Consider the following 23000-nt stretch of genomic DNA (forward strand, 5'->3'; position numbering starts at 1 on the left):
CTGGTCCTTTAATTTAAAATCTTAATAAAAATAAGTCTTAATAAATAAGAAGAAATAGGTCAAATCTACTATTAATTGAGATTTTTAGACTAACCAGCTATTTACATTGAGATACACCTAAAAACTTAACCAAAAAAAATTAATGCCCAGAAAGAGTCAATATAAAAATGGAAAAGTGGCATTAATGCCTAGAGTCAATATAAAAATGGGAAAAGGGGTACCAAGGCAAATACTAACCTAAAAATGAGGTACTGGGACCAGCAGATGGCATAATGTTTACATTGTTGAACTTGCCTATGGTCAACCATGGTTTGTGTTCTGGACCAAGCAGCTTAAAACTCACATCGCTGGCATGTGCGTGCATGCCCAAAACCCGAGAGAATGGAGAAAGTACTGCAGCATGGCCATCCCCCAGAGGGGTGATCTCTCTCTCTCTCTCTCTCTCTCTCTCTCCCCAGCAAGCGCACATGCCCTATAGCAAAAATCTGATTCCTAAAAAGATGAGGTACCTCTATTGATATGAAGAAAACAATTCTGGCCCAATCATGGTGGCATGGACAGTAGGGGCACGGCAGCGCGATGCTGGAGGCCATGTGGTCTGCTCCTGGTTTGTGTCTAAGGACTACTCAAACATGCTAGGCACATCGACAGTGTCTGTGGCCCTGGCTGGATGCAGGACTCAGGGTAGGACCACAGTATGAAACCCTACCAAGGGTGTGGGCCTCACTCTCACACCCTTCCTCCTTCACTCAGGAAATAAATGCACCACTGGGACAGGTCTGAAAACACCAGGGTTACACGTGCCCCAAATCCTGGGAAGCTGGAGGATTAGGAAAAGACCCTGTCAAGAGGCTTTCTCCCCACCCCAACCACCCACGCACGTGTACAAGTTATCACTTAAAAAAAAAGATTCCCAGATTGCCCACAGCACAGTGGTTAAGCCCTATGTATAGACAGACAGATCCCACATGGTCAATGGTGGTTCAAATCTCAGCCCCGGCAGCTTTAAGGACATGCTGTGTGCATGTACATGTGTACCCAAAATCTTAACAGGATGGAGAAATGGAGGAAAAAGGGTTATCATATGAGCTGGGCCCAATATTGTCTCTCCAGCAAGCATGCATATCCTATAGTAAAAATCTCTCCCTCCAAAAAAGAAATACATATATATATATATATATATACACACACACATAAAACAGGTCATCTTGAGTCGTATAAGAAAACCTAAAAGATATTTTGAAAGACTTAAGGAAGCCAGCTGTGATAGCGCTGTGGTAATACAATGCTCTGCTATGCTGAGAGCACAGAGGAAGGCCCCAGGTTCACATCCCAGTCTCCCTGTACACAGCAGCTGGGGGTGGATCATGCTGTGAAGACCTTGTTGGGGGTGCCTGTCTCTATTTCTCACTCTCAACAAATAAATTAACCAATTAATAAATCTTGGAAAAAGTACTTGAGAAAATACAAAATTTGTATATAATAAAAACTGAGGAAATATATAACTTTATATATCTATAACTGAAAAGAATGGCTGAATTTTTTTTTTTTTGGAGAGGTTTTTGCCATAGGGCGTGTGCACTCCCCAGACAGACAGAGACATAGAGACAGAAAGCGAGAAATCACCCACCATGGGGGACGGCCACGCCGCAATCCCTTCTCTTCCATTCTCCTCTCAGAATTTTGGGCACACACGCACACACGCCCAGCGTGAGTTTAAGCCACCAGGTCCAGGACTCGAACCACGGCTGTGTTACAGGGGACCCCACCCCCCCAGCCATTACGCTAACTGCTGGTCCCATAGAATGGCTGAATATTAATGAGGTAGGTATCTGACAATTGTTTATAGCAATAAATAAGAAAAATCTCAAGGAGCCAACCAGGTGATGTGGTGGTTAAGGTGACTAGAGCCACATGGCTGACTATGTCATTCAAGTACCAGATCTGGAAGCTTGAAAAACATTCCACGTGGGAACCAGCAGTTAACGTAATGGCTGTGTCGCTGGACTCCCACATAGTCGACCGCGGTTCGTGTCCCGGACCCGGTGGCTTAAAACTCACGCCGGGCGCGTGTGCATGCGTGCCCAAGATCCCGAGAGGAGAATGGAGGAGAAGGGATTGCGGCGTGACCATCCCCCCTGGGGGGGGTGATTTCTCGCTTTCTCTCTCTATGTCTCTCTCTGTCTGTCTGGCGAGCGCACGCGCCCTACAGTGAAAATCTCTCAAAAAAAAAAAAAAAATCCCACGTATGTATATGTGTCCATCTCCCTGGGAGGTGATTTCTCACTTCTCTCCACCCCCCCCCACATGCCCTGTAGCAAATAATACATACCCATGTAAATGAAAAAAATAAACTTGAAGAAACCAATGAATATTCCTTTGAAGAAGGTATGAAACAGGTACTTGTGTTTTTATACTTCATAACATACACACACAAGTGGTTTCTAGAGTCTCACCAGTCATCAGAATGAACTATGGAACGTTAAAAGACTCTCAGACTAGCTAGGTGGCCCAGTACATAGCAGACTGGACTACAGTGCTGAAACTCACATAGTTGAGCACAGGTTTGCATCACTGGGATGGGCAGCCTGAACAGTAGGGTTGCATGTGCCCCAAATCCTGGGGAGCTGGAGAGTTAGAGAAAGATCTTGTCAGGGAGGCTTTCTCCCTACCTCATTCCCACCCACGCACACACACACATTACCATTAAAAGAAAAAAAAGATTCCCAGACCTCACTCCAAACTTACTGAACCAGAATTAGTGTGAGGCCTGGGAGTCCATATTATTAACAAATCCCCAAGTGACTAATAAACCCAGGGTTGGGTAGATTAGGAACTTTTGCCCTAGGAAACTAATTTATCACAAAGCAATATTAAAAGATGTAGTTTCATTGTCCAAAAAAAAGTAACATAAGGTCATAAAACAAACTGAAACAGAGCCCCCCCCCCCATTGTAAGTTTTTGCCATAGGGCGTGTGCATTCATCAGAGAGAAGATAGAGAGAGGGAAAGTGAGAATGCACGGCCCCCAGGAGGGATGGCCACACTGCAATCCCTTCTCCTCCATTCTCCTCTTGGGATTTTGGACACACATGTACAAGTCCCCAGAGTGATTTTTAAGCCACCAGGTCTAGGACTCAATCTGCGGTTAGCTATGTGGGAATCCAGCACCTTAACTACCATGCCAACTGTTGGCCCCTACAAAGCCCTATCTACGGTGAGCTAGGACTAAGAAAAGAGTTACAACATCCATTCTGCTACAGTAAGCAAGCTGTTGAGAGGTAACTGACTGCCAGCCTGGACAGCCCTTGCTTGGAACGGTCCAGCAAAACTGACCCAGGTCTGAATCCTGGAAGACACTGAGCCCAGAAGGAAAGCTTACGTGAGAACCCGAGAGAAATCATTCATGGCTTGGTAATGGCCCTTTCCGGGCTACTCCTCCCCTCTGTTGATGCACCACAATGGCCTCTTCTAAGATGGAGGCAATGGTCCTGTGAACACCTGCAGCAGATGGACAGTGACTCAAACCACAAGACTGCATTAATGCACTCCCTTCAACGTGACTGACTACCAACACAGCGTATTGATTTTCCTGATAGGCTGCGCTTCAACCTATCATCCTTTTGTTCACGATCTGGTTGGTCAAGCTGAAATGACTGGACTCATCACTCTGGTGCCATTTTTAGGACTTGGGAAGGAAAAAGCAGACAGAACAAAGAACTTATCAAAACCTTAGGTAGTACACCACTCTCATCTGTCAAACAGAGCCACAGCCAGGTCAGGAACCCTGTCACAGCAGTCTGCCTGGGATGTTCTCTCCCTTGACTGTCCAAGGCCTAGCTGCCTACCTGATCAGCATCTTTAATGCCTTCTCTAACTTCCCAACAGAAGCACAGCTCCATTCCAGGCAGCTCCATTCCTCCTCCTTGCTCTCCTTACACCCCACACAAATCCTTTCACAGGACTTGCTTATTTGTCTAGAAACACAGATGCTTCTTAAATATTGAACTCCAGCTCTTTCACTGAATGACCTTGGAGAACGTTCTTAATCTCTCATTCTTCCTCTTCTCATCTGTCAAACAGGGATCATACTCATGTGTACTCCACAGGTTTGTTGAAAGGACTGAGATTATGCATGGAAGCACTTAATGTGATGCCTGGCCCATGGCAGGTACCTGATGAAAAGAAGTTATTGTTACGTTTGTTGAATGAATAACCAGAGACAAGGGTCAAAGGCTACAGAGATGCCAAATCTGGAAGGGAAGAAAAAGGTGAGCACATCAAGGAATTTCACTGGCTACCTCGCCAGTGCCGTTTCAGAGCGCACGGCTGGAAGGAGAGCTAAGTTGTGAGAGTGCTGGCTGACCTCTTATGCTTCACGGCTCCTGCCAACAGCTTGGCCTGGGAGAACTTGTTCTTGGTTTCCATGGGTTTCACAGTCAGTTTCTTCTCCACTTCCTTCTTATTTTCTGAAGAAATTCCAACCTTGTTGAGATTACTGTGAGTTACAGGTTAAGGGTCAAACTAAGCAAAAGAGAGAGCTATCAAAGGACAATGGCACCTCAAGAAAGGATGGCAAATATAGCCCACTAGTCCTACGGCTGTGCTGTGCAGTGTTTGGCCTACTCATAAAAAACAGTTCCCCTCCCTTCGTCATCCTGCCAGGTAAATCCAGCTGATTTAAAGAGAAAGGAAGGAGACCACAGAAGGTACTGTATCAATTTCAAAGTTATACAGAGAAACATCATTTTCTCTGAATCTAAGCATAGCCAGAAAATTTACCATTACCAAAAATATGGCCAATATCATGCCTGATGGGGAAAACAAAGATCGTATGGAATATAAAGGGAACAGGAAAAAATTTTTCATGTTTCCCTGAAATATGAAAATACATGCCTTCCCCTCCCTGTGGGTAAAATTTAATTTTGAAAAATGCTTATGAATTTCAGTGCATTCAATCTTAGACATCATGAAGACTAGCTCTTGCTTTTCAGGTACTAGGCAACATCAGAATCAGCTCCAGGCTCATTAGAAACTGAGTACCCTGGGTCGGCTGATGGTGTGGAGGCTAAGGGGATTGGATTCCACATGGCATACTGGGCAGTTTGAGTCCTGGATCCCTTGAAAAACACACTGGGTGCATGTGAGTGCATGTCCAGAATCCCAAAAAGAGAGAGAAATGGAGAGAGATTGCAGTGTGTGGTGTGACAGTCGCCCACGAGGAATGCTTTCTCACTTTCTCACTCACTCTCTTTCCAAGCACACATGTCCTCTGGCAAATTTCAAAAAATAAAAAAAGGAAAAAAGGAGATGCAGGGTCCTTGCCCTGCCCAAAATCTATTAAATGAGGGTCTCTAGACAGCTAAGACTCTGTATTAAACACTCTCTCAAAGTAATTTTAATGAGAAACCCAGCACATACATATGAGAGTCAAAAAATTGTTTTCAAAAAGCAAAACCAGTTCACTTGTGACAGAACCTTTTCATGCCTACTGCCAATCTCCAGCTGTCAAGGTCTGTCACTTTTGCTTGTTCTACCAGCCTCCTCCTCTCCCTCCTTCTTATACTCTCTCTCACGACTTTACTAGACAATAGGTAAGCACTGCGATTGGGAGGAAGCCCTTACTTGAGATGCGGTAGTGCCTTACTGGAACAATAGTGACATCTAGTGCCCAAGAAAGCGAAGACTATATTATCAGACCAATGGGCTGGGTGCAGGCAGAGGATCTATGGCCTCAGCTATTTGTCAGGTGTCTTTGAACACTGAAGAAAACTGGGTGCCAGAAATAAATTCTAATTCTGATCCCTCTTCAGGCGCAGGTTTACTAACTCTGTTCTTTGAGGTACCAGTTATGTTAAATGTTTGCAGCGTTCAATAAGGATCATGTATAATGCTCAGTGCTATTTTGAATTTCATCAATTTAACATTTTGGAAGTCATCATGGAGACATAAGTTAATACTAAATGTTCATTTTTATAGGAAAAATGAGTTTTCATCTTTCTAGTAAAAATACCATTAGCATATTATGATTTTTTTTTTTTTGAGAGGTTTTTGCTATAGGGCGTATGTGCTTGCCAGAAAGACAAGAGACAGAGAGATAGAAAGCGAGAAATCACCCTGAAAGGGGGATGGCTGTGCCGCAATCCCTTCTCCTCCATTCTCCTTTCGGGATCTTGGGCACGCACGCACACACGCCTGGCATGAGTTTAAGCCACCAGGTCCAGGACTCGAACTGTGGTCGACTACATGGGAGTTTAGTGACATAGTCATTATGCTAACTGCTGGTCCCAAGCATATTATGATTTTTTTTAACCTGCAAAAAAAGACAGAAATCCTCAAAGAAAATGTTCAATATTCAATATTTAAAAATAAAGCAAAACTGTAACAAAGTAACATAATGAAAGTATGTAAAATACATACATATATGTATAATACCAGGACATTTAACTTTATATTCTTTTTTAATTTTCCAGAGGGCACATGCATTCACTGGAGACAGAGACAGAGACAGAGACAGAGAGAAAGCATCCCTCATGGAGCATGGTCACACTGCAATCTCTTCTCCATTTCTCCCTCTTTTGGGGATTTTGGGAATGCATGCACATACTTACATGCCTGGCATATTTCAAGTCACTGGGTTGAGCTCCTTAACTACTAGGCCATGGGCTGGCTCAATATTTTATTCTTTTAAAGAAAAATCTCAACCTTTTTTAGGGAGAGAGAGAGTGGGAATATATTTTTGATCCACATCCAAATCATAAGCAATTTTCCCTCTTAATCTCCTCAAATATAATCTCCACAAATATACCTCAAAAACCACAAGAAATTAATTAGAAGAGGCTTTTTAAAAAATCACATAATTTTAAACATAATATCACAAACTACTGGTTTAACCTGAGAAGAAACAATTACAAGTTCATTTGCTTTCATTGTTACAAACCACAGCTTATTTGTACTCAGAAGCTGCACATTATAAAATGTATCACATTATAATTATCCAGCAAAGGCAAAAACCAGCTCCTAAATTAGAGCTTCAATAAACAAATATCTAATCCTTCAATTCCTATCTCAGCATGTCTCTGGTTACTCACATTCTCAGGATTAATGCAATATACACCAGTAGGGTGGAAGGCCTGCTTTTCAGTTTTTCTAGACATCCAGAACTTTCCAAGTTTCCAATTAAAGCCATTACTGTAAAGCCAATGTGTCATAATGTTACTAGGACAGAAATGTTTCTTTGGCCTCACTGCTGCCCTGTGCTGTTGGTTCTTTCCATTTTATTTTATTTTATTTTATTTTGCCAGAGAGCATGTGTACTCACTGGAGAGAAACAGAGAGAGGGAAAGTGAGAGAGCACACCTCCTGTGGGGATGGCCACGTTGCAATTCCTTCTCCTCCATTTCTTTCAGGACTTTGGGCACACATGCACATGAACCCAGTATGTTTCTCAAGTTGCCAGGTCTGAGACTTGAACTGTGCGGTCAGCCACATGTGATCCAGCTGCCTTAAGCACCATGCCACCAGCTGGCCTGGTTCTTTCCTTTTCATTGACAACAGAAAGGCATCTCACACTCAGTACTACCCTTCAGAACGCTGACTTTGAGAGACAGTATCTCCTCTTTGCTAATCTGCCAACACAAAATATCATTCAAGTGAGAAGTATAATGAATGTATTTCATTAGAAGAAAAAGTTTAGTGTCTGAAAAAATACATCTGCCTGTGTTTACAGACTTCAATCTATAATATTATGGGGTCATCAGGATGGAGAAGCGGGTAGTTCAGAGGAACCAGTCCTCAACCCTACGACTGGGATCGAGGTGTAACCTGCCGTAAACTTCTACCTTCATGGTGTACCTCAATGCCACTAGCAGAACAGGAACAGGAAGACAGGTCTTCTGCTACCAGTTCAGATCTAAATCAAATCCAAGGAAATCTGTCTACGTTTTCTCAAATATAATTTTCTCTCTCTCTCTTTATTTTAATTTTTTTTTTTTTTTTGGTAGTTTGTCATAGGGGATGTGTATTTGCCAGAAAGAAAGCGAGCAAGGGACCAGCAGTTAGTGTAATGGCTATGTCGCTGGACTCCCACGTAGTCGACCACAGTTTGAGCTCCAGACCCAGTGGCTTAAACTCACGCCGGGCGCGTGTGCGTGCGTGCCCAAGATCCCAAGAGGAGAATGGAGGAGAAGGGATTGCGGTGTAACCATCCCCCCAGGGGGGTGATTTCTCGCTTTCTGTCTCTCTCTCTCTCTGTCTGGTGAGCGCACGTGCCCTATAGCAAAAATCCTCTCAAAAAAAGGCACAAAAAAAAAAAACCCCAAAAAAAAAAAAAAAAAAAAAAAAGAAAGAAAGCGAGCGAGAGAGAGAGGTAGAAGAAAAATGAGAAACCATTCCCCACGGGAATGATCATACTGCAATCCCTTCTCCTTCATTTCCCTCTCAGCATCTTGGGCACACATGTATATGTAGCTGACATGCTTTTCAAGTCATCAGTCTGTGACTTAAACCACACAATGGGCCCTGTGAGATCCAGCCACCTTAACCTCCACACCACCTGACGGCCCTACATAACTCTTTACTGGAACTTATACATCCCACCAAAAAATAGCCAGCTGACACATACACATAGTCATATCATCAGTCTGAGAGGTAAAGCCTGTTCAGTCCCACTAGTGACGTTACTCAACATGTAAGTTTAAAAATCCACTGAGAGGGACCAGCAGTTGGCGTAATGGCTATGTCGATGGACTCCCATGCAGTCAACCACAGTTCCAGTCCTGGACCTGGTGGCTTAAACTCATGCCGGGAGCATGTGCGTGCGTGCATGCCCAAGATACCAAGAAGAAAATAGAGAAGGGATTGCAGCATGGCCATCCCCCCTGGGGGGTGATTTCTCGCTTTCTGTCTCTCTGTCTCTCTCTGTCTTTCTGGCAAGCACACAAACCCTATAGCAAAAACCTCTCAAAAAAAAAAAAAAAAAAAATTCCCTGAGAAAATCAGTAATGACCAAATCATATACTCTTTGTTCTTACAGAACTTGCCTACTTTACATTCCAGAGGTAAAACAGATCAAATAAACAAACAGAAAACAAATAAATGAAGATTTGCAGATAGTGACAAATGCTATTTAAAAAAAATAAGAGAACTGGGCCAGTAGGTTACACGGAGGTTAAGGCCAAGGTTAAGGCCTGCATGGCTATGTGATTCAAATGGCATGTGTATACATGTCCAAAATTCTAAGAGAATGGAGAAGGGACTGCAGTGTAACCTTCCTCCCTGGGAGTAATTTCTCACTTTCCCATTCTCTGTCTCTCTCCTATAAACAGATGAGAACTGTAATAAAACTAAAGGAAAAAAAAAACCAAACTGTACCATACACGGCAATGAGGTGAGAGCAATTTTAGATGGGCTGCATAGGGGAAATCTCTAGAAGGGAGATGTGAGCTGAGACCTCAGTGCCATGTAATGCCTGCCTTGTAAAATTTGAGGGCAGAACATTCCAGGTTAAGGAAATAGCAAGACGGAGCCAAATAATGGTGCAGTAGGAGAATGTGATGCTCTGCAAGGCAGACCCACATGGAAGGGTTCCAGGTTTGCATTCTGAAGACCTCCCTGCATCTGTCAGAGCACGCATGTGTCCATGATCTGGAACTAGCTGAAGCTGGGAGAGGATGGGAAGCGTCACGATCCTGTTGGGGGTGCTGTCTTGCTCTCTTGCCCATGGGATAAATAAACTTAAAAAAAAAAAAAAAGAATGCTCCCTTTGATACCTGAACAGAGATGATGAAAGTAGATGGTCGTAACACTCCAGAGGAAAGTCTACAACTATTACAGTGGCAGCAGAGATAAGAACTGGATAAATTTCTATTATATTTTAGAGACAGTCTTTGGCCCAGAGGCCCCTGGGTCAAAGGAGCACCAGATAGGAGCACCAAGTATTGACATTGGGAAAACTAGAAAGAGACTTCAGGGGTGAAAAATGTGTTGAGAGTGGGGATAACATGGTATAAAATTGAGAATTTTAATTCAGTCAAGTTACACCGGGATGCCTATTAAGTGGATGCCAAAAAATGCAGCACTGAGACAAAGAGAAATAATCTTTGCTGCTTTCTCAGCCCTTCTAGGGAAACAGACCACACTGTACCAATGGGGAAGGTCTTACTAATACAGACACGGGAAAGTTGCTAAAAACACTCTTTTAAAGCTTAGAAGCCCATGGGGCCAGCAGTTAGCGTAATGGCTATGTTGCTGGACTCCCACGTAGCCGACTGCAGTTCGCGTCCCGGACCCGGTGGCTTAAAACTCACTCCAGGCGCGTGTGCGTGTGTGCCCAAGATCCCGAGAAGAGAATGGAGGAGAAGAGATTGTGGCATGGCCATCTCCCTTGGGGGGTGATTTCTCACTTTCTGTCTCAGTCTCTCTGTCTTTCTGGTGAGCACACACACCCTATAGCAAAAAACTTTCAAAAAAAAAAAAAGCTTAGAAGCCCTGGGCCAGTTGGTGGTGTGGAGTTTAAGGCATTGGATTCCACATGGCCAACTGCTCAGTTTGAGTCCTGGATCAGCATCTTGAAAATCATGCCAGGAGTGTGTATGCCCAAAATCCCCAGCAGAGAATAGAGGAAAAGGGACTGCAGCATGGCCATTCCCCTTGAAGGGTGATTTTTCACTTTCCCTTTGTCTCTTTCTCTGTTTCTGGCAAGAGCATGCACCCTGTAACAACAACAACAACAACAAAAAAAAACTAAAAAGAAAAAAAAAATGCTAAAATCTAAAAACAAACAAAGAAAAAGCTCAGAAGCCTAGACGAGGTTGACTGTATTGCCCATCTGTCCCAGAGCCTAATCCTCCTATAAGGCAAGACGACTCTGATACTGACTACTAGGCTTTATGCCTTTCGTTAATCCTACAGAACGTGGGTTTTTGATTGCTATAGACTTCCACGCAACACAAACTCCACAAATCATTGTCAGTGATTCAGTCGTAGGAATATCAGTGTGGAAAGAGACTTTAGAGATCACAAGCTAGAAGACCCTCCTTCTACTAATGAGGGCTGACCATAGGTGGTGATGAGAAAACTGACACTACAGATTTCTCTCAAAGTACAAAGGATATTCTGTATTCCTTCAGTTCTTGCAGTTCTTCTTCTCTTCGTTGTTTTTCTAGTAGTTCCTGCTGCCGAGAAACCTCATCAAGGAAGTTGGTCTCATCTTCATCTAAGCCTCTTACCATGTTTTCTGAGGAAATAATTAAACAAGGAACACTTAGCAGGCTCAAGGAAAAATACAGTCAAATAAGATTATTCTTTTTCCTTCTTTTTTAATAAACAGTAGATTCTTCATGGTATTAGAAGAAAGAACTGGTAAACACCATGGCTTTTGGACAGATAACATGGCATAAAATCAAGCATTTCTCCATAACTAAATATTAGCATAGAATTAAAATGGGTATCTTGAGCTCTAAACAAAAATGTTGAATGTGATCAAGAAGGCAGAAGTGGGGACCAGCAGGTGGTATGGTGATTAAGGTGCTGGGCACTCCCACATGGCCAACCATGGTTCGACTCCCGGCCCTGGTAGCTTGCTTTCTCACTTTCCCTCTTTCTCTCTCTCTCTGGTCAAATTAAAATACACAAATGAATAAATAAAATTAAGTAAATAATTCTTTAAAAAAAAATAAAAGAAAGCAGAAGTCTGTTTCTTTTCCACCAAATGAGCATCTACAAACTAGAAAAATCAAGAAAATTCCATGGCTAGCTAGAAAAAGTATTATGTGAGGCAAAAGTATGTTGGAAAGGCCCTGCAGAGTCTCTTGGACTCCATCTGAAGCTTACTGAATTTGAACTGCTCTTCATACTCCTGCTGCTTCCTGTCTTTCTGCTCCTGCAGCCTTTCATAGAGAGACCGGGGGTCATAAACTTCCTCTGGACATTCTGAAAAGAAGAGGTGGGGAGAGAGGGGGAGATATAAACTTTAGAACTTTTTCCCTATTATTAGGAATAATAAAGAGTTTGAAAGATCAAGTCAAGTCTCTGTTCAATCTGAGGGCAAGGATAACACAAATATAGTACAAAGCCCACAGCTTCCCTTTGGCCCTCGGAGGGAGGCCAGCATTCTCAAAGCTAACTATCAATGTCAACAGGGTCCATGGTCTGAGCTAGTTAACTGGATGAGGAGCCAGCTCAAAACTCCCTAGCAGCAGCATTCTCAGCTGTTCAGGCTGTGGAAACGGCTGTGGAGATGGAACAGACAAATAGAATCTTCTGGAAGGCAGTGTAGTAGAGAGCAAAGGGCAAGGATGTGAGTATCTTCATTCTGTTCCCAGGTATGAAGGCCTTATTACACAGGTTACTCTACCCCTCCGGGCTTTAGCTCCTCAACCTTTAGGTGAGGACAATTAACACCTACTTTGCAGGATTGTGGAAAATTAAAGAACATTATGTAGAGCGCTGCCCCCTGGAGCACAGCAGTTAGGTACTGTACAGAGGAAGCCAGATCTCACATGGCCGAGAGGGGTTTGAGTCCTGACCCCACTGACTTGAGAAACATACAAGCAGGTGCGAATACGGGATAGAGAATTAGAGAGAAAAGGATTGTGACATAACCAGAGCCTGTGGGAGGTCCTTTCTCTCTTTCACTCTCTGACTTATAAAAAAAAAAAGAATCATTGGGTGACTGTCAAACTATAAGCCTCAAGCCTAAATACCTTCTGGATCTTCGGGTTTTCGAACCTTCTCCCATTCTTCTTGTCTCCGTTTGCGCCGTTCATCCAGCTCTGCCTCAGATACAAACCTCTTTTTGATGACAAGGTTACCATCATCCCCTCCATCCATAGTGATCAATCTATGAAGAAAACCAAACACTCAAATGAGAAGTGCAATAACATCATGAAGAAAAACGGCTCTGTCTGAACCAGCAACAGGCTAAAAATTCTCTTCCAATATTAAATTGAATCCTCAGTTGAATTTACAGGTTAACGATGAAAGCACACATTACATTTTTCCCTGATGCATCTGTCATTTTCGTTCTTTTTTATGATTTATTTTGTCATTATTAATTTCTTTCTTTCTTTTTTTTTTTTTTTTTAGAGAGAGATTTTTGCTGCAGAGCATGTGCACTCACTGAAGAGACAGAGAGACAGAAAGACAGAAAAAAGAGAAATCACCCCCCTGGGGTAGATGACCACACTGCAATCCCATCTCTTCCGTTCTCCTCTTGGGATCTTGGGCATATACACACAGGTACCCAGTGTGAGTTTTAAACCTCCAAGTCCGGGACTCAAACAGTGGCCGAATATGTGGGAGTCCAGCAACATACACATTACACCATCTGCTGGTCCTTGTTATTATTATTATTTTTAATTTGACCAGAGAGAGGCAGAGAGAGAGAAAGGGAAAGTGAGACAGCAAGCTCCTAGGTCTGAGACTCGAACTGCAGTCAGCCATGTGAGAGTCCAATACTTTTACCGCCATGCCACCAGCCAGCCCCACATCGCATAGTTTTCACTAAGATGTTGGTTACCTATGAAATCAGCAAGGGGGCCTGGAATCATTCTCAGCACCTGATGTTTCACAATAAAGCTCGCATTGCAGGTATTTTCCTGCCCCACTAAATTCGAACAAATCAGCCTCCTGGGCACCCTGTCCTTTTCCCAGCTCTCATCCTCCTCTATTTCTCTAACTTCTGACATTGTTCCCTTTTGAAATTACTGCTTCAAGGACAGTGCACCATCTGATTCACCTGTTCTGGCTTCCAAGCAGATGTGGATGAGAATCTCAGGTATTCAAGGAGGCTTAGTGATCGGGTCCAGACTGCACAGCAAGGAAGTGATATGCCTAGAGTCACACAAACTGCAAATGGAGACAGTGAGAGTGGAAGAACCGGGTCCCGTATCTGCGGCATTATCTCATACACATGGAGAAATTAAGGCCATGTGTCACCTAAGGTGGTAACAAGTGGTGAAGAGTACTGCCAAGAATCAAATCCAGGCCTGACACCCAAATTTCATACTGTTACCTACTTTACCTTGTTTCTCCCCAGAAAACATTACATTTCAGTTGAAAACATGGACATATCAATTTCAGCTTTTCCCCCCTACATGAAATTCCAGTGCTGACAGACCAGCATATAGAGTAATGGATACGTCATTCAACTCCTATGTAGTCAACTGTGGTTTGAGTCCCGGACCTAGCAGCTTAAAACTCATGCCAGGTGTGTGTGCGTACATGCCCAAGATCCCGAGAGGAGAACAGAGAAGGGACTGTGACATGGTCATCCCCCTCCCCGGGGGTGATTTCTCACTTTCTTTTTCTATGGTGAGCACATGTCCATAGTAAAAATCTCTCTTAAAAAAAAAAAAAAGAATTCCAGTGCTGAAAATGTTCATGCAACATTTTTATTTAGTAAAGATGGAAATGGAAATTGAGGAAACAAACTCATTCAGAACCAGAAAAATCACTTCAGCCTCAATCCTACTATTGTGGAGGTTTAGTTCCCTATAACAAGAGATAATTTTGTAAATACCTAGAAAGAAAACTAAATCAACCGACAGAGCTGTTGCTCCCACCTAAAGCCCACGACCTGCACAGTCTGGATTTGGCATCACTTGATGCCACCAGCCAGAGACTTATTACAAAGCAGGACTGTTCTCGCTCTGTGATCGTGCCAAAAATTCCTCGAGTTCTGCAGAACGATCTCTTATGAAACAAAAGCCAACAATTTCTTCAATGTCCCTGGCAGAGAAAACGTGAACTACGTAGAGCTCTAAGGATGGGAAAGACATACTAGACCCTCAACGAGCCCCTTTCTTATTCTGCTGGCTGTCACTCCTCACCCTACATTAGCTGACTGGTTCCCCCCTTCAATTCTTTTTCCAGGTAAACGAAGGGAGATGGGTGTACAGAGCCCACCTAATATGACACTCCATCCAGGATGTGACTCTACTACGTACATCTTGGAAACGGCTGTTTAATTTATGTTTGTTTGTTTAGGTTTATTTCTTCCTTTCATGACTAAAAGAGAGAAAAACGGGACCCTTAACGTGGTGTTAAAGCCATGATCCACCCTGAACCTCAGCCAGCCAGCCCCAGCTCATCAGCACACACATGCCTCAGGGAGGTCTCTGGACGTGTACCCAGAACCTTCCCACCTGGGTCAACCTTACAGAGTGTCGCCTTTTACTACTATGCCACCATCTGGTCCCCAACTTCCATTTTAAAACTTCAAGATGGGGGCCAAATGGTGGCACAGTGGTAACACAATCAGACCTACATGGGAAGGTTCCTGATATACATATTGGGGCCACCCAATACATAGCAGGGATATGTATTCCTATGACCTGGGCTGGCTGAGGCCAGGTCACAGTGTGTCAATTTCTCTCTTTCTATCTCTGTCTCTCTCATGAAAGAAACAAACTTTAAAAATCTGGCTTTCTACAAATTCTACACATAGGTTCAATCCAGTGGGACTACCTACACAAAAGGAGCCAATCTTCTCCAGTATGACAATGCTTCAGTTATTTTATGACAACTCTCAGGTTCCTCCTATTTTGTTGCTTTTCTGAGCCAAACATCCCCAGTTGCTTTGATGTTACAAGATAGGGGGAAATAAAATCAATGTCTCAGAGTAGTGAACTTATTTACTGCAAATGACTTGAACCTGGGACAGAAATATTAGGATGTGACAATGCCACTGGTGTTCCATTGTTCCATTAAATGCATCTCTTTACTCTCATTATTATTTTTTTTTTTTTGAGAGAGGTTTTTGCTATAGGGAGTGTCTACTAGCCAGAAATACAGACAGAGACAGAGAGACTGAAAGCAAGAAACCATCCCGAGGGGATGATCATGTCACAACCTCTTTTTCTCCAGTCCCCTCTCGGGATCTTGGGCATGCATGCACATGTACATGGCTTTGAGTTTCAAGCTGCTGGGTACGGGACTAGAACTGTGGTAGACTATGTGGGAATCTACATCATCTGCTGGTCCTGCTATTATCATCTTTCACGCACAGCAGAAAAACCAGGAATCACAGTTGGTTACTGAAAACAAGAAATATGGGACCAGTAGTCAGTGTAATGGCTATGTCGCTGGACTCCCACATAGTCGACAGCGATTTGTGTCCCGGACCCAGCGACTTAAACTCACGCTGGGTGCGTGTGTGTGCATGCCCAAGATCCCAAGAGCAGAATGGAGGAGAAGGGATTGCAGCATGGCCATCCCCCCTGGGGGGTGATTTCTCGCTTTCTATCTCTCTGTCTCTCTAGCGAGCGCACGCGCCCTATAGTGAAAACCTCTCCAAAAAAAGAAGAAAGAAAAGAAAACAAGAAATAAAAGCGAGGCTAGCCTGTAGCTTAGTTAGGGGAGCTGAATCCCACATAGCTGACAGTGCAGTTCACATCCCAGCCCCAGTAGCCTGCATGCCCGAAATGGACATGGGATGGAGAAGAGACTGCAGCGTGACCCTGCCCCAGATGGAGGGTGATGCTTTCTTATCCCTACCTCACATCTCTCTGATAATAAAAAGGAAAAAAAAAAGGGGAAGTACGTGCTTACAGATAAGGACTTTAGAATTTGATAGAGAAATTCCATTTCTCATCAGTTCTTAATGAGGTGGTTTCCTGAAAATATAGGCATATGATCAAAACTGGTGAACAGTTTAAAGCTACTGGTAATATCATAATTCTAACATTTCCTTGATCCTCAAATAAACCAAGGAAGGTGGTCACACATAGGGAATTTGTGAGTTTAAAAGGGACCAGGCTAAAACGTAGACTGCTTATTCCTCTCCTTCTCCAACTGGTACTTTCTTCTGCAGGTCCTTAGTCCCCGACACTCCAACTGCTACTGTCCCTTCCCTGTCCCTAGTGCTACTAGTGGCTCTCTAACTTGGTCATCTCTCTACATTAGGAAAGGTCAAAGATAAGAGGAGAAAATGTGGGTGGAAAGGGGCCATACGCCTGAGTCTTCGGGATAATATTCCAAAAGTTTCTTCTCCAGAAACAATCAAGTCTTTTCAGGATTCAAAACCTCACTGTCCATATGCTCTACCAATAAGTAAAGGTGAGTTTAGACACCTTTCAGTATAACCTAACCTGCTGCCATCTCTTTATCAAGGAGCAAAGATCAAGACTATAGACTCTTGTGTGAAATCAAGAGATCTTGGTTCAGAATCTGGTTCTGCCGCTCATCAGTCGTTACTAAACACTGGTTTCCTCCTCCCCAGACTATTCCTCATCTACAGATGACACTCACCAATGGGGATCAAAATAGCACTGTACAACATAAAGCTTTTGTGGGGATAAACAAGATCATTTATGTAAAGCACTTTGCCTAATGTTTGGCACATGCTTAAAAATGCTCTAGAGGGTTTCCATTACTACAAAAAATTTTGCTGAATGCTGGACAGGCCACAGGAGACTGCTGTCTGCACTCAGGGAGTGAGGGGAAAATAAGTCAGTGACACAAATAACCATGACTTTTTTTTGAGAGAGAGAGTTTTTGTTTTGTTTTGTTTTTTAAATCAGGCGCATGTGCTTGCCAGAGACAGAAAGTGAGAAATCACCTGCCTAGATGGGATGGCCACACTGTAATCTCTTCTCCTTCATTCTCTTCTCAGGATTTTGGGCTCACACCATCGTCTTGAGTTTAAGGCCCCAAGTCCGGGACCCAAACTGTGGTCAACCACGTGGGAGTCCAATGACATAACCATTACTCCATCTTCCCACCATGACACTTTAAGTGGAAAGAGTTCACATCAAACTGAGAAATTAGGAAATGCACACACATATATTTAACTTTAACAAAGACAGTTACCAAATTATGTGTATATAATAATTTCATACATGTAATTTGGTAATTCTGTTTACCTTTCGTGTGGCTCCTCTTTTACTTTACTAGTTCAATTTAAATAAACTGCATTGTGTTGAGCTCTGTATGTCCAGCACTATGCTAGATTCTCTAAGATGCATAAAAGAAATAAACTTTAATTCTTAGTATTCTTGCAGTATTTATGCCAGATAAGAGCAGAGATAATAAATGATCAAAGTGAGCAGCACAGGTAAGAGGCAGTACTAAAGGACACTAATATAGACCAGTCCTGTTTCTCAGGCAAAAACCTGGACACTTGACTCATCTCTCCTCTTCACTCCTTTACACCTCCCCACCGGGCACCAGGTTCTGTCATTGCTGGCTCATAATGACCTCTTTTTAACCCATCTTCTCTTACTTAGTTTTTGGGTTGTTTATTTGCATGTTTTTTAGGAAAGGGTACCTTTCTTTTTCTTTGTCCTTTTTTTTTTTTTTTCTAGGAAAAGGTACCTTTCTTTTTCTTTGTCCCTTTTTTTTTTTTTTTTAAGATTTTTGCCATAGGGTGTATGCACTCACCAGAGAGAGGAGAACAATGAGATATTGTCCCTAGGGGGATAGCCACGCTGCAATATCTTCACAATCTCTTCTCCATTCCCTCTTAGGATTTTGGGCATGCATATGCACCTAGAGTGATTTCAAACGCAGGGTCTGGGTCTGGAGCTGGGTTGGGAAAGGAACTGCAGTCAACTATATGGGAGACCAGTCCCTTAAGCACCATGCCACCTGCTGGCCCCAAGGGTCCCTTCCTTTCTAATCCCTTCTTTTTAGGATCTCATCTTGCATAAACTACTGCAATAGCATTCCATTAATCTCCCTGTTTTTATTCTAACCCCTTTTAATGCATTCTCCCCAATGTCAACTGAATGATCTTTCTAAAGACAAATCTAATACCATTCATGTCCCAGTTAAAAATGTTTCCAAGAGGGGCCAGCAGGAAAATCACACTGGACACGTGTGTGCATGTCCAAAATTCTCAAGAGGATAGGGAGGAAAAGGAATTACGGCATGGCCAACCCCCCTGGGAGAGAGGTGATTTCTTACATTCCCTCTCTCTGCATCTCTCTGTCCCTCTCCTCCCTCTGGTGAGTGTATGTGCCCTATGACAAAATCCTAGGGAAAAAAATTTTTTTTCCAAGAGTCACTAGTATCTCTAGGCCAGATTTATCAACCTCAGTACTACTGACATTTTGTTTCGTTTTATAATTTTTTCATGTAACTTTATTTATTATTATCATTATTATTTCGATTTGACCAGAGAGAGAAAAAGTGAGAAAGCAAGCTGCTGGGCCCAGGGCTTAAACCATGGTCGGCCATGTGGGAATCTAGCAACCCCAACTGCCTTGCCACCTGCCAACCCCACTACGGACATTTTTGAGCCACACCATTCTCTGTTGTGGGCTGCCCTGTGCATTGCAAGATGTTTAGCAGATTCCCTGGCCTCTACCCAGGTGATACCAGGAGCAGCCACTTACCCACACCAGTCATAAAAATCAAAAATTTCTCCAGACATTCCTGTAAGTTCTGAGAGACTAAATTGCCCCTGGGTTGGGAATCGCTTGCTCTAGAGTCCAGTCCACTGTTATTAGCAAGACTGTGTCATTTCTTCCTTACCTTACCAACTTTACTCTCAATCATCTCCCCTACACACACTGCTTGAAAGTCATACAGAACTGCTCGCTGTTCACTTTCTCATCTCCATGCATGGCTTTGCCCAGGCTGGTTCCTCTCAGGAATGCCCTTGCCTGCATCTGCCCAGACTCAAATTAAAGACTGCCTCTTTTATGAAGCTTTCTAAGACCTCCCAGAGCAGTTAACGTATGCTTCCTTCCTCTGTGTTCCCATCATAGCCATTCCTGACTCTACTACTGCACATACCTGTTGTGTTTTATCATTTATGACTGCTGCAACACCTCTTTATGCCCACGCTAGCACAATGTCTGGCATATATTAGGTATATAATAAATACTGAATAAACCAACCATGAGGAAGCTTAAAGGACTAAGCAGAGAAGAATGCCCTCACCTAGGTACTGTCCAGTGTCAGTAACACAGAATGGTAGTCATGAAATATGCATTTACTGGGACCAGCAGTTAGCGTAATGACTATGTCGCTGGACTCCCATGTAGTCGACCACGGTTCGCATCCCGGACCCGGTGGCTTAAAACTCATGCCGGGCACGTGTGCGTGCATGCCCAAGATCCCAAGAGTGGAGGAGAAGGGACTGCGGCGTGGCCATCCCCCCTGGGGGGTGATTTCTCGCTTTCTGTCTGTCTCTCTCTCTGTCTGTCTGGCGAGCGCACACGCCCTATAGCAAAAACTTCTCCAAGAAAAAGAAAGAAATATGCATTTACTAAAGGTTCAAAGTCCCATAGAAAATTCCATGCAAACACAAACAATTTGTGTACTGAGAAACAAAGGACCAAGATTAAATCACTGTATAATATAGTTTGTATCATCTTTCAAGGAAAAAACACTTACTCTGTTCCTTTCATTTCCACTTACTAAAGTTGGTCTCTTATACTGAGAAATAAATATTCACTACACAAAGCATTTTAACCTCTTCCTGGAAATAGAGAGAGAAGCTAGGAAATGTGACTGTGTTGACTTCTAATGCTTACTGCCTAGGTAAATTTTCACAAGTTTCTTCTTTTTCTCTTTTGCTAGAATAATTAAGAACAAAACAAGAGGGACCAGATGATTGTCTGGCAGCAAAAAACAACATTCTATGAGGTAATCTCGTATGGGAAGGTTCCCAGTTCAAATACAGCTCCCTCCTAGAGTAGCCCGGGTGCACACCTGTCCCTGATCCAGGCTGGTGGAAGCATGTGGCTGGGTCACAGCATCAAGGCCACATAGAAGGTGCTGCCTCTCTCACTCATGGAAGAAATAAATGAACTTTTTTTTTTTCTGGAGAGGTTTTTGCTATAGGGTGCGTGTGCTCACCAGAAAGACAGAGAGAGATAGAGAGACAGAAAGTGAGAAATCGCCCCCCGGGGGGATGGCCACACCACAATCCCTTCTCCTTCATTCTCCTCTTGGGATCTTGGGTATGCACACACATGTGAGTTTAAGCCACCGGGTCCGAGGCTCGAACCGCGGTCGACTACATAGGAATTCAGCAACATAGCCATTAGCTAACTACTGGTCCCAAAATAAATGAACTTTTTAACAATTTTAGAAAGAGTAAATGCTGTCAACTTCCCTTTACTCACATAGCTTTCTTTCAAGGTGACTAAAGTTTAATTATCAAACTAATCATTCCATTATTTTTCAAAGTACTTAAGTTCTTCCAAAGGGGATTCATGGAACACAAAAACCAAACCAATGTCACTTTGTCCACACTAGAGGTCAGCAGATGGTGTAGTGGTTACGTTGCTGGACTCCCACATGGCCAAGCGTAGTTCGAGTCCTGGACCCAACAGCTTAAAACTCACTCTGGGATTGTGTGCCCAAGATCCCAAAAGGAGAAGGGAGAAGGGATTACAGCATGGCCACCCCCCCTGGGGGGTGAGTTCTCACATTCCCACTCACCATCTCTGTCTCTGTCTCTCTCTCTCTCCATGTGCATACACATCCTAAAGCAAAAACCTCTACCAAAAAAAAAAAAAGTTTAAAACTGGCACAAATAAAGAACATGGTTTTCAAATTTGCTCAACAGCCAAGAAAACACAGTTCTTATATTTCAAGCCAAAATAGCTGTTAAACACTATACTACTGTGTTTATACTTGAGACTTGCGGTATTTCATTTCCAGGTTAATGGGATAAAGTGGGCTCAGTGTCTCATGTAGCACATTATACACATTTTCAAATACGAATATTACATTGCTATCCCTCAAGTAACTGCTATCCTTGACTTGAAAAAATTATCCCACTTAGTGGATGAGTCAAATTAAAGAGATCTGCTTTCCTGCGGAACAGAATTTTGAGATGGCAGGCTAAAGTGTTGCCATCATTGGTCACCATATCCTCCCAACTCTAAAATTAGATAGATTGTTCATGTAAAAATACACCAGCATTATTAGATTTCTGTGTTACGGTGTTCTAAGGGTTCACTTAGAGTATAACAACAACAATAGGCCAATTCATTTCCTTTTGTCAGTAAATACAGTTAAATTGCTTTCTGATGTTTTAAATGTGACATTCAAGTCACACAGTTCTTCAAAGTGCGGGACAGCAACTAAAAGGAATTTGCCATCTGGCTAACTCAACTATATTCCAAATAAAGATTGCTTGCTAGCCAGAAGGCACTTCTATCAAGATACAGTAATTTAGATCATGCCAATTTTTCTTCTTTTATAAAAAGTCTTTACAGGATGAGAACTACTAACAGAAAGCATTCTATTAGTATTTTTCTGTTAGTAATTATCATTAGAGGCAGTCAAGCAAATCTTCTAATACTGAAGTTTATTTAACATACTCCAGTAGTGAAGGATACTAAAAGAATAAAAAAATTAGACTACAGAACAAGCAATTTAATCTGTGTTTAAAATATTTATTACAGAGACTAGCAGATGGTGTGGTGGTTGTATTGCTGGATTCCCATGTAGTCAACCGTGGTTTGAGTCTGGACCCGACGGCTTAAAACTCATGCGGGGTGCATGTGCAGGTGTGCCCAAAAATCTTGAAAGAATGGAGGAGAAGGGATTGTGGTGTGGCCATACTTGCTGGGGGGTGATTTCTTGCTTTCTGCCTCTCTGTCTCTCTCTCTCTCTCTGGCAAGCGCACAAGCCCAGTAGCAAAAAAAATCTCTCTTAAGAAAAAAAAAATATTACAGAGACCATTGTCAATAACCTTCTAGGTACTAAGAAACACATGCAACAGGAATTTAACACACACACAATATATTCGTCTTTCCATAACACAAGCATAGTCTCATCATATGTCCAATTGCCTTGAATGCATCTGTACATTAAGGGAAAAAAAAGAATATTAATTTAAATATTAGTTCTCTCAGGACCAGCAGTTGGCGTAATGATTATGTTGCTGGACTCCCATGGCATCGACCACAGTTTGAGTCACGGACCCGGTGGCTTAAATTCACTCCAGGTGCTTATGTGTGCATGCCCAGGACCCCAAGAGGACAATGGAGGAGAAGGGATTATAGTGTGGCCATCTCCCCTGGGGGGTGATTTCTC

At 42.9% G+C, this 23000-nt stretch overlaps 1 protein-coding gene across 6 annotated transcripts in view; it reads right to left on the reverse strand.

The window, feature by feature from the left end:
• Window positions 1-23000, reverse strand: part of PSME3IP1 (proteasome activator subunit 3 interacting protein 1) — a 101126-nt gene that overhangs the window by 14182 nt on the left and 63944 nt on the right. For 5 of the 6 annotated variants that reach the window (XM_006148415.3, XM_006148412.3, XM_006148413.3 and 2 more), the window contains exons 2-5: window positions 12704-12840; window positions 11832-11930; window positions 11114-11235; window positions 4366-4499 (exon numbers count right to left, since the gene is read on the reverse strand). In XM_006148415.3, the coding sequence (XP_006148477.1) occupies window positions 4366-4499; window positions 11114-11235; window positions 11832-11930; window positions 12704-12830 (482 nt within the window). In that variant the 5' untranslated portion in view covers window positions 12831-12840. Of the gene's footprint in view, window positions 1-4365; window positions 4500-11113; window positions 11236-11831; window positions 11931-12703; window positions 12841-13737; window positions 13848-23000 lie in introns of all 6 variants that reach the window. The other variant, XM_014587784.2, reaches the window with a different exon arrangement.

This window comes from Tupaia chinensis, unplaced genomic scaffold (genome assembly GCF_000334495.1).
Source record: "Tupaia chinensis unplaced genomic scaffold, TupChi_1.0 Scaffold000235_1, whole genome shotgun sequence".
In the NCBI taxonomy this organism is placed as follows: Eukaryota; Metazoa; Chordata; class Mammalia; order Scandentia; family Tupaiidae; genus Tupaia; species Tupaia belangeri.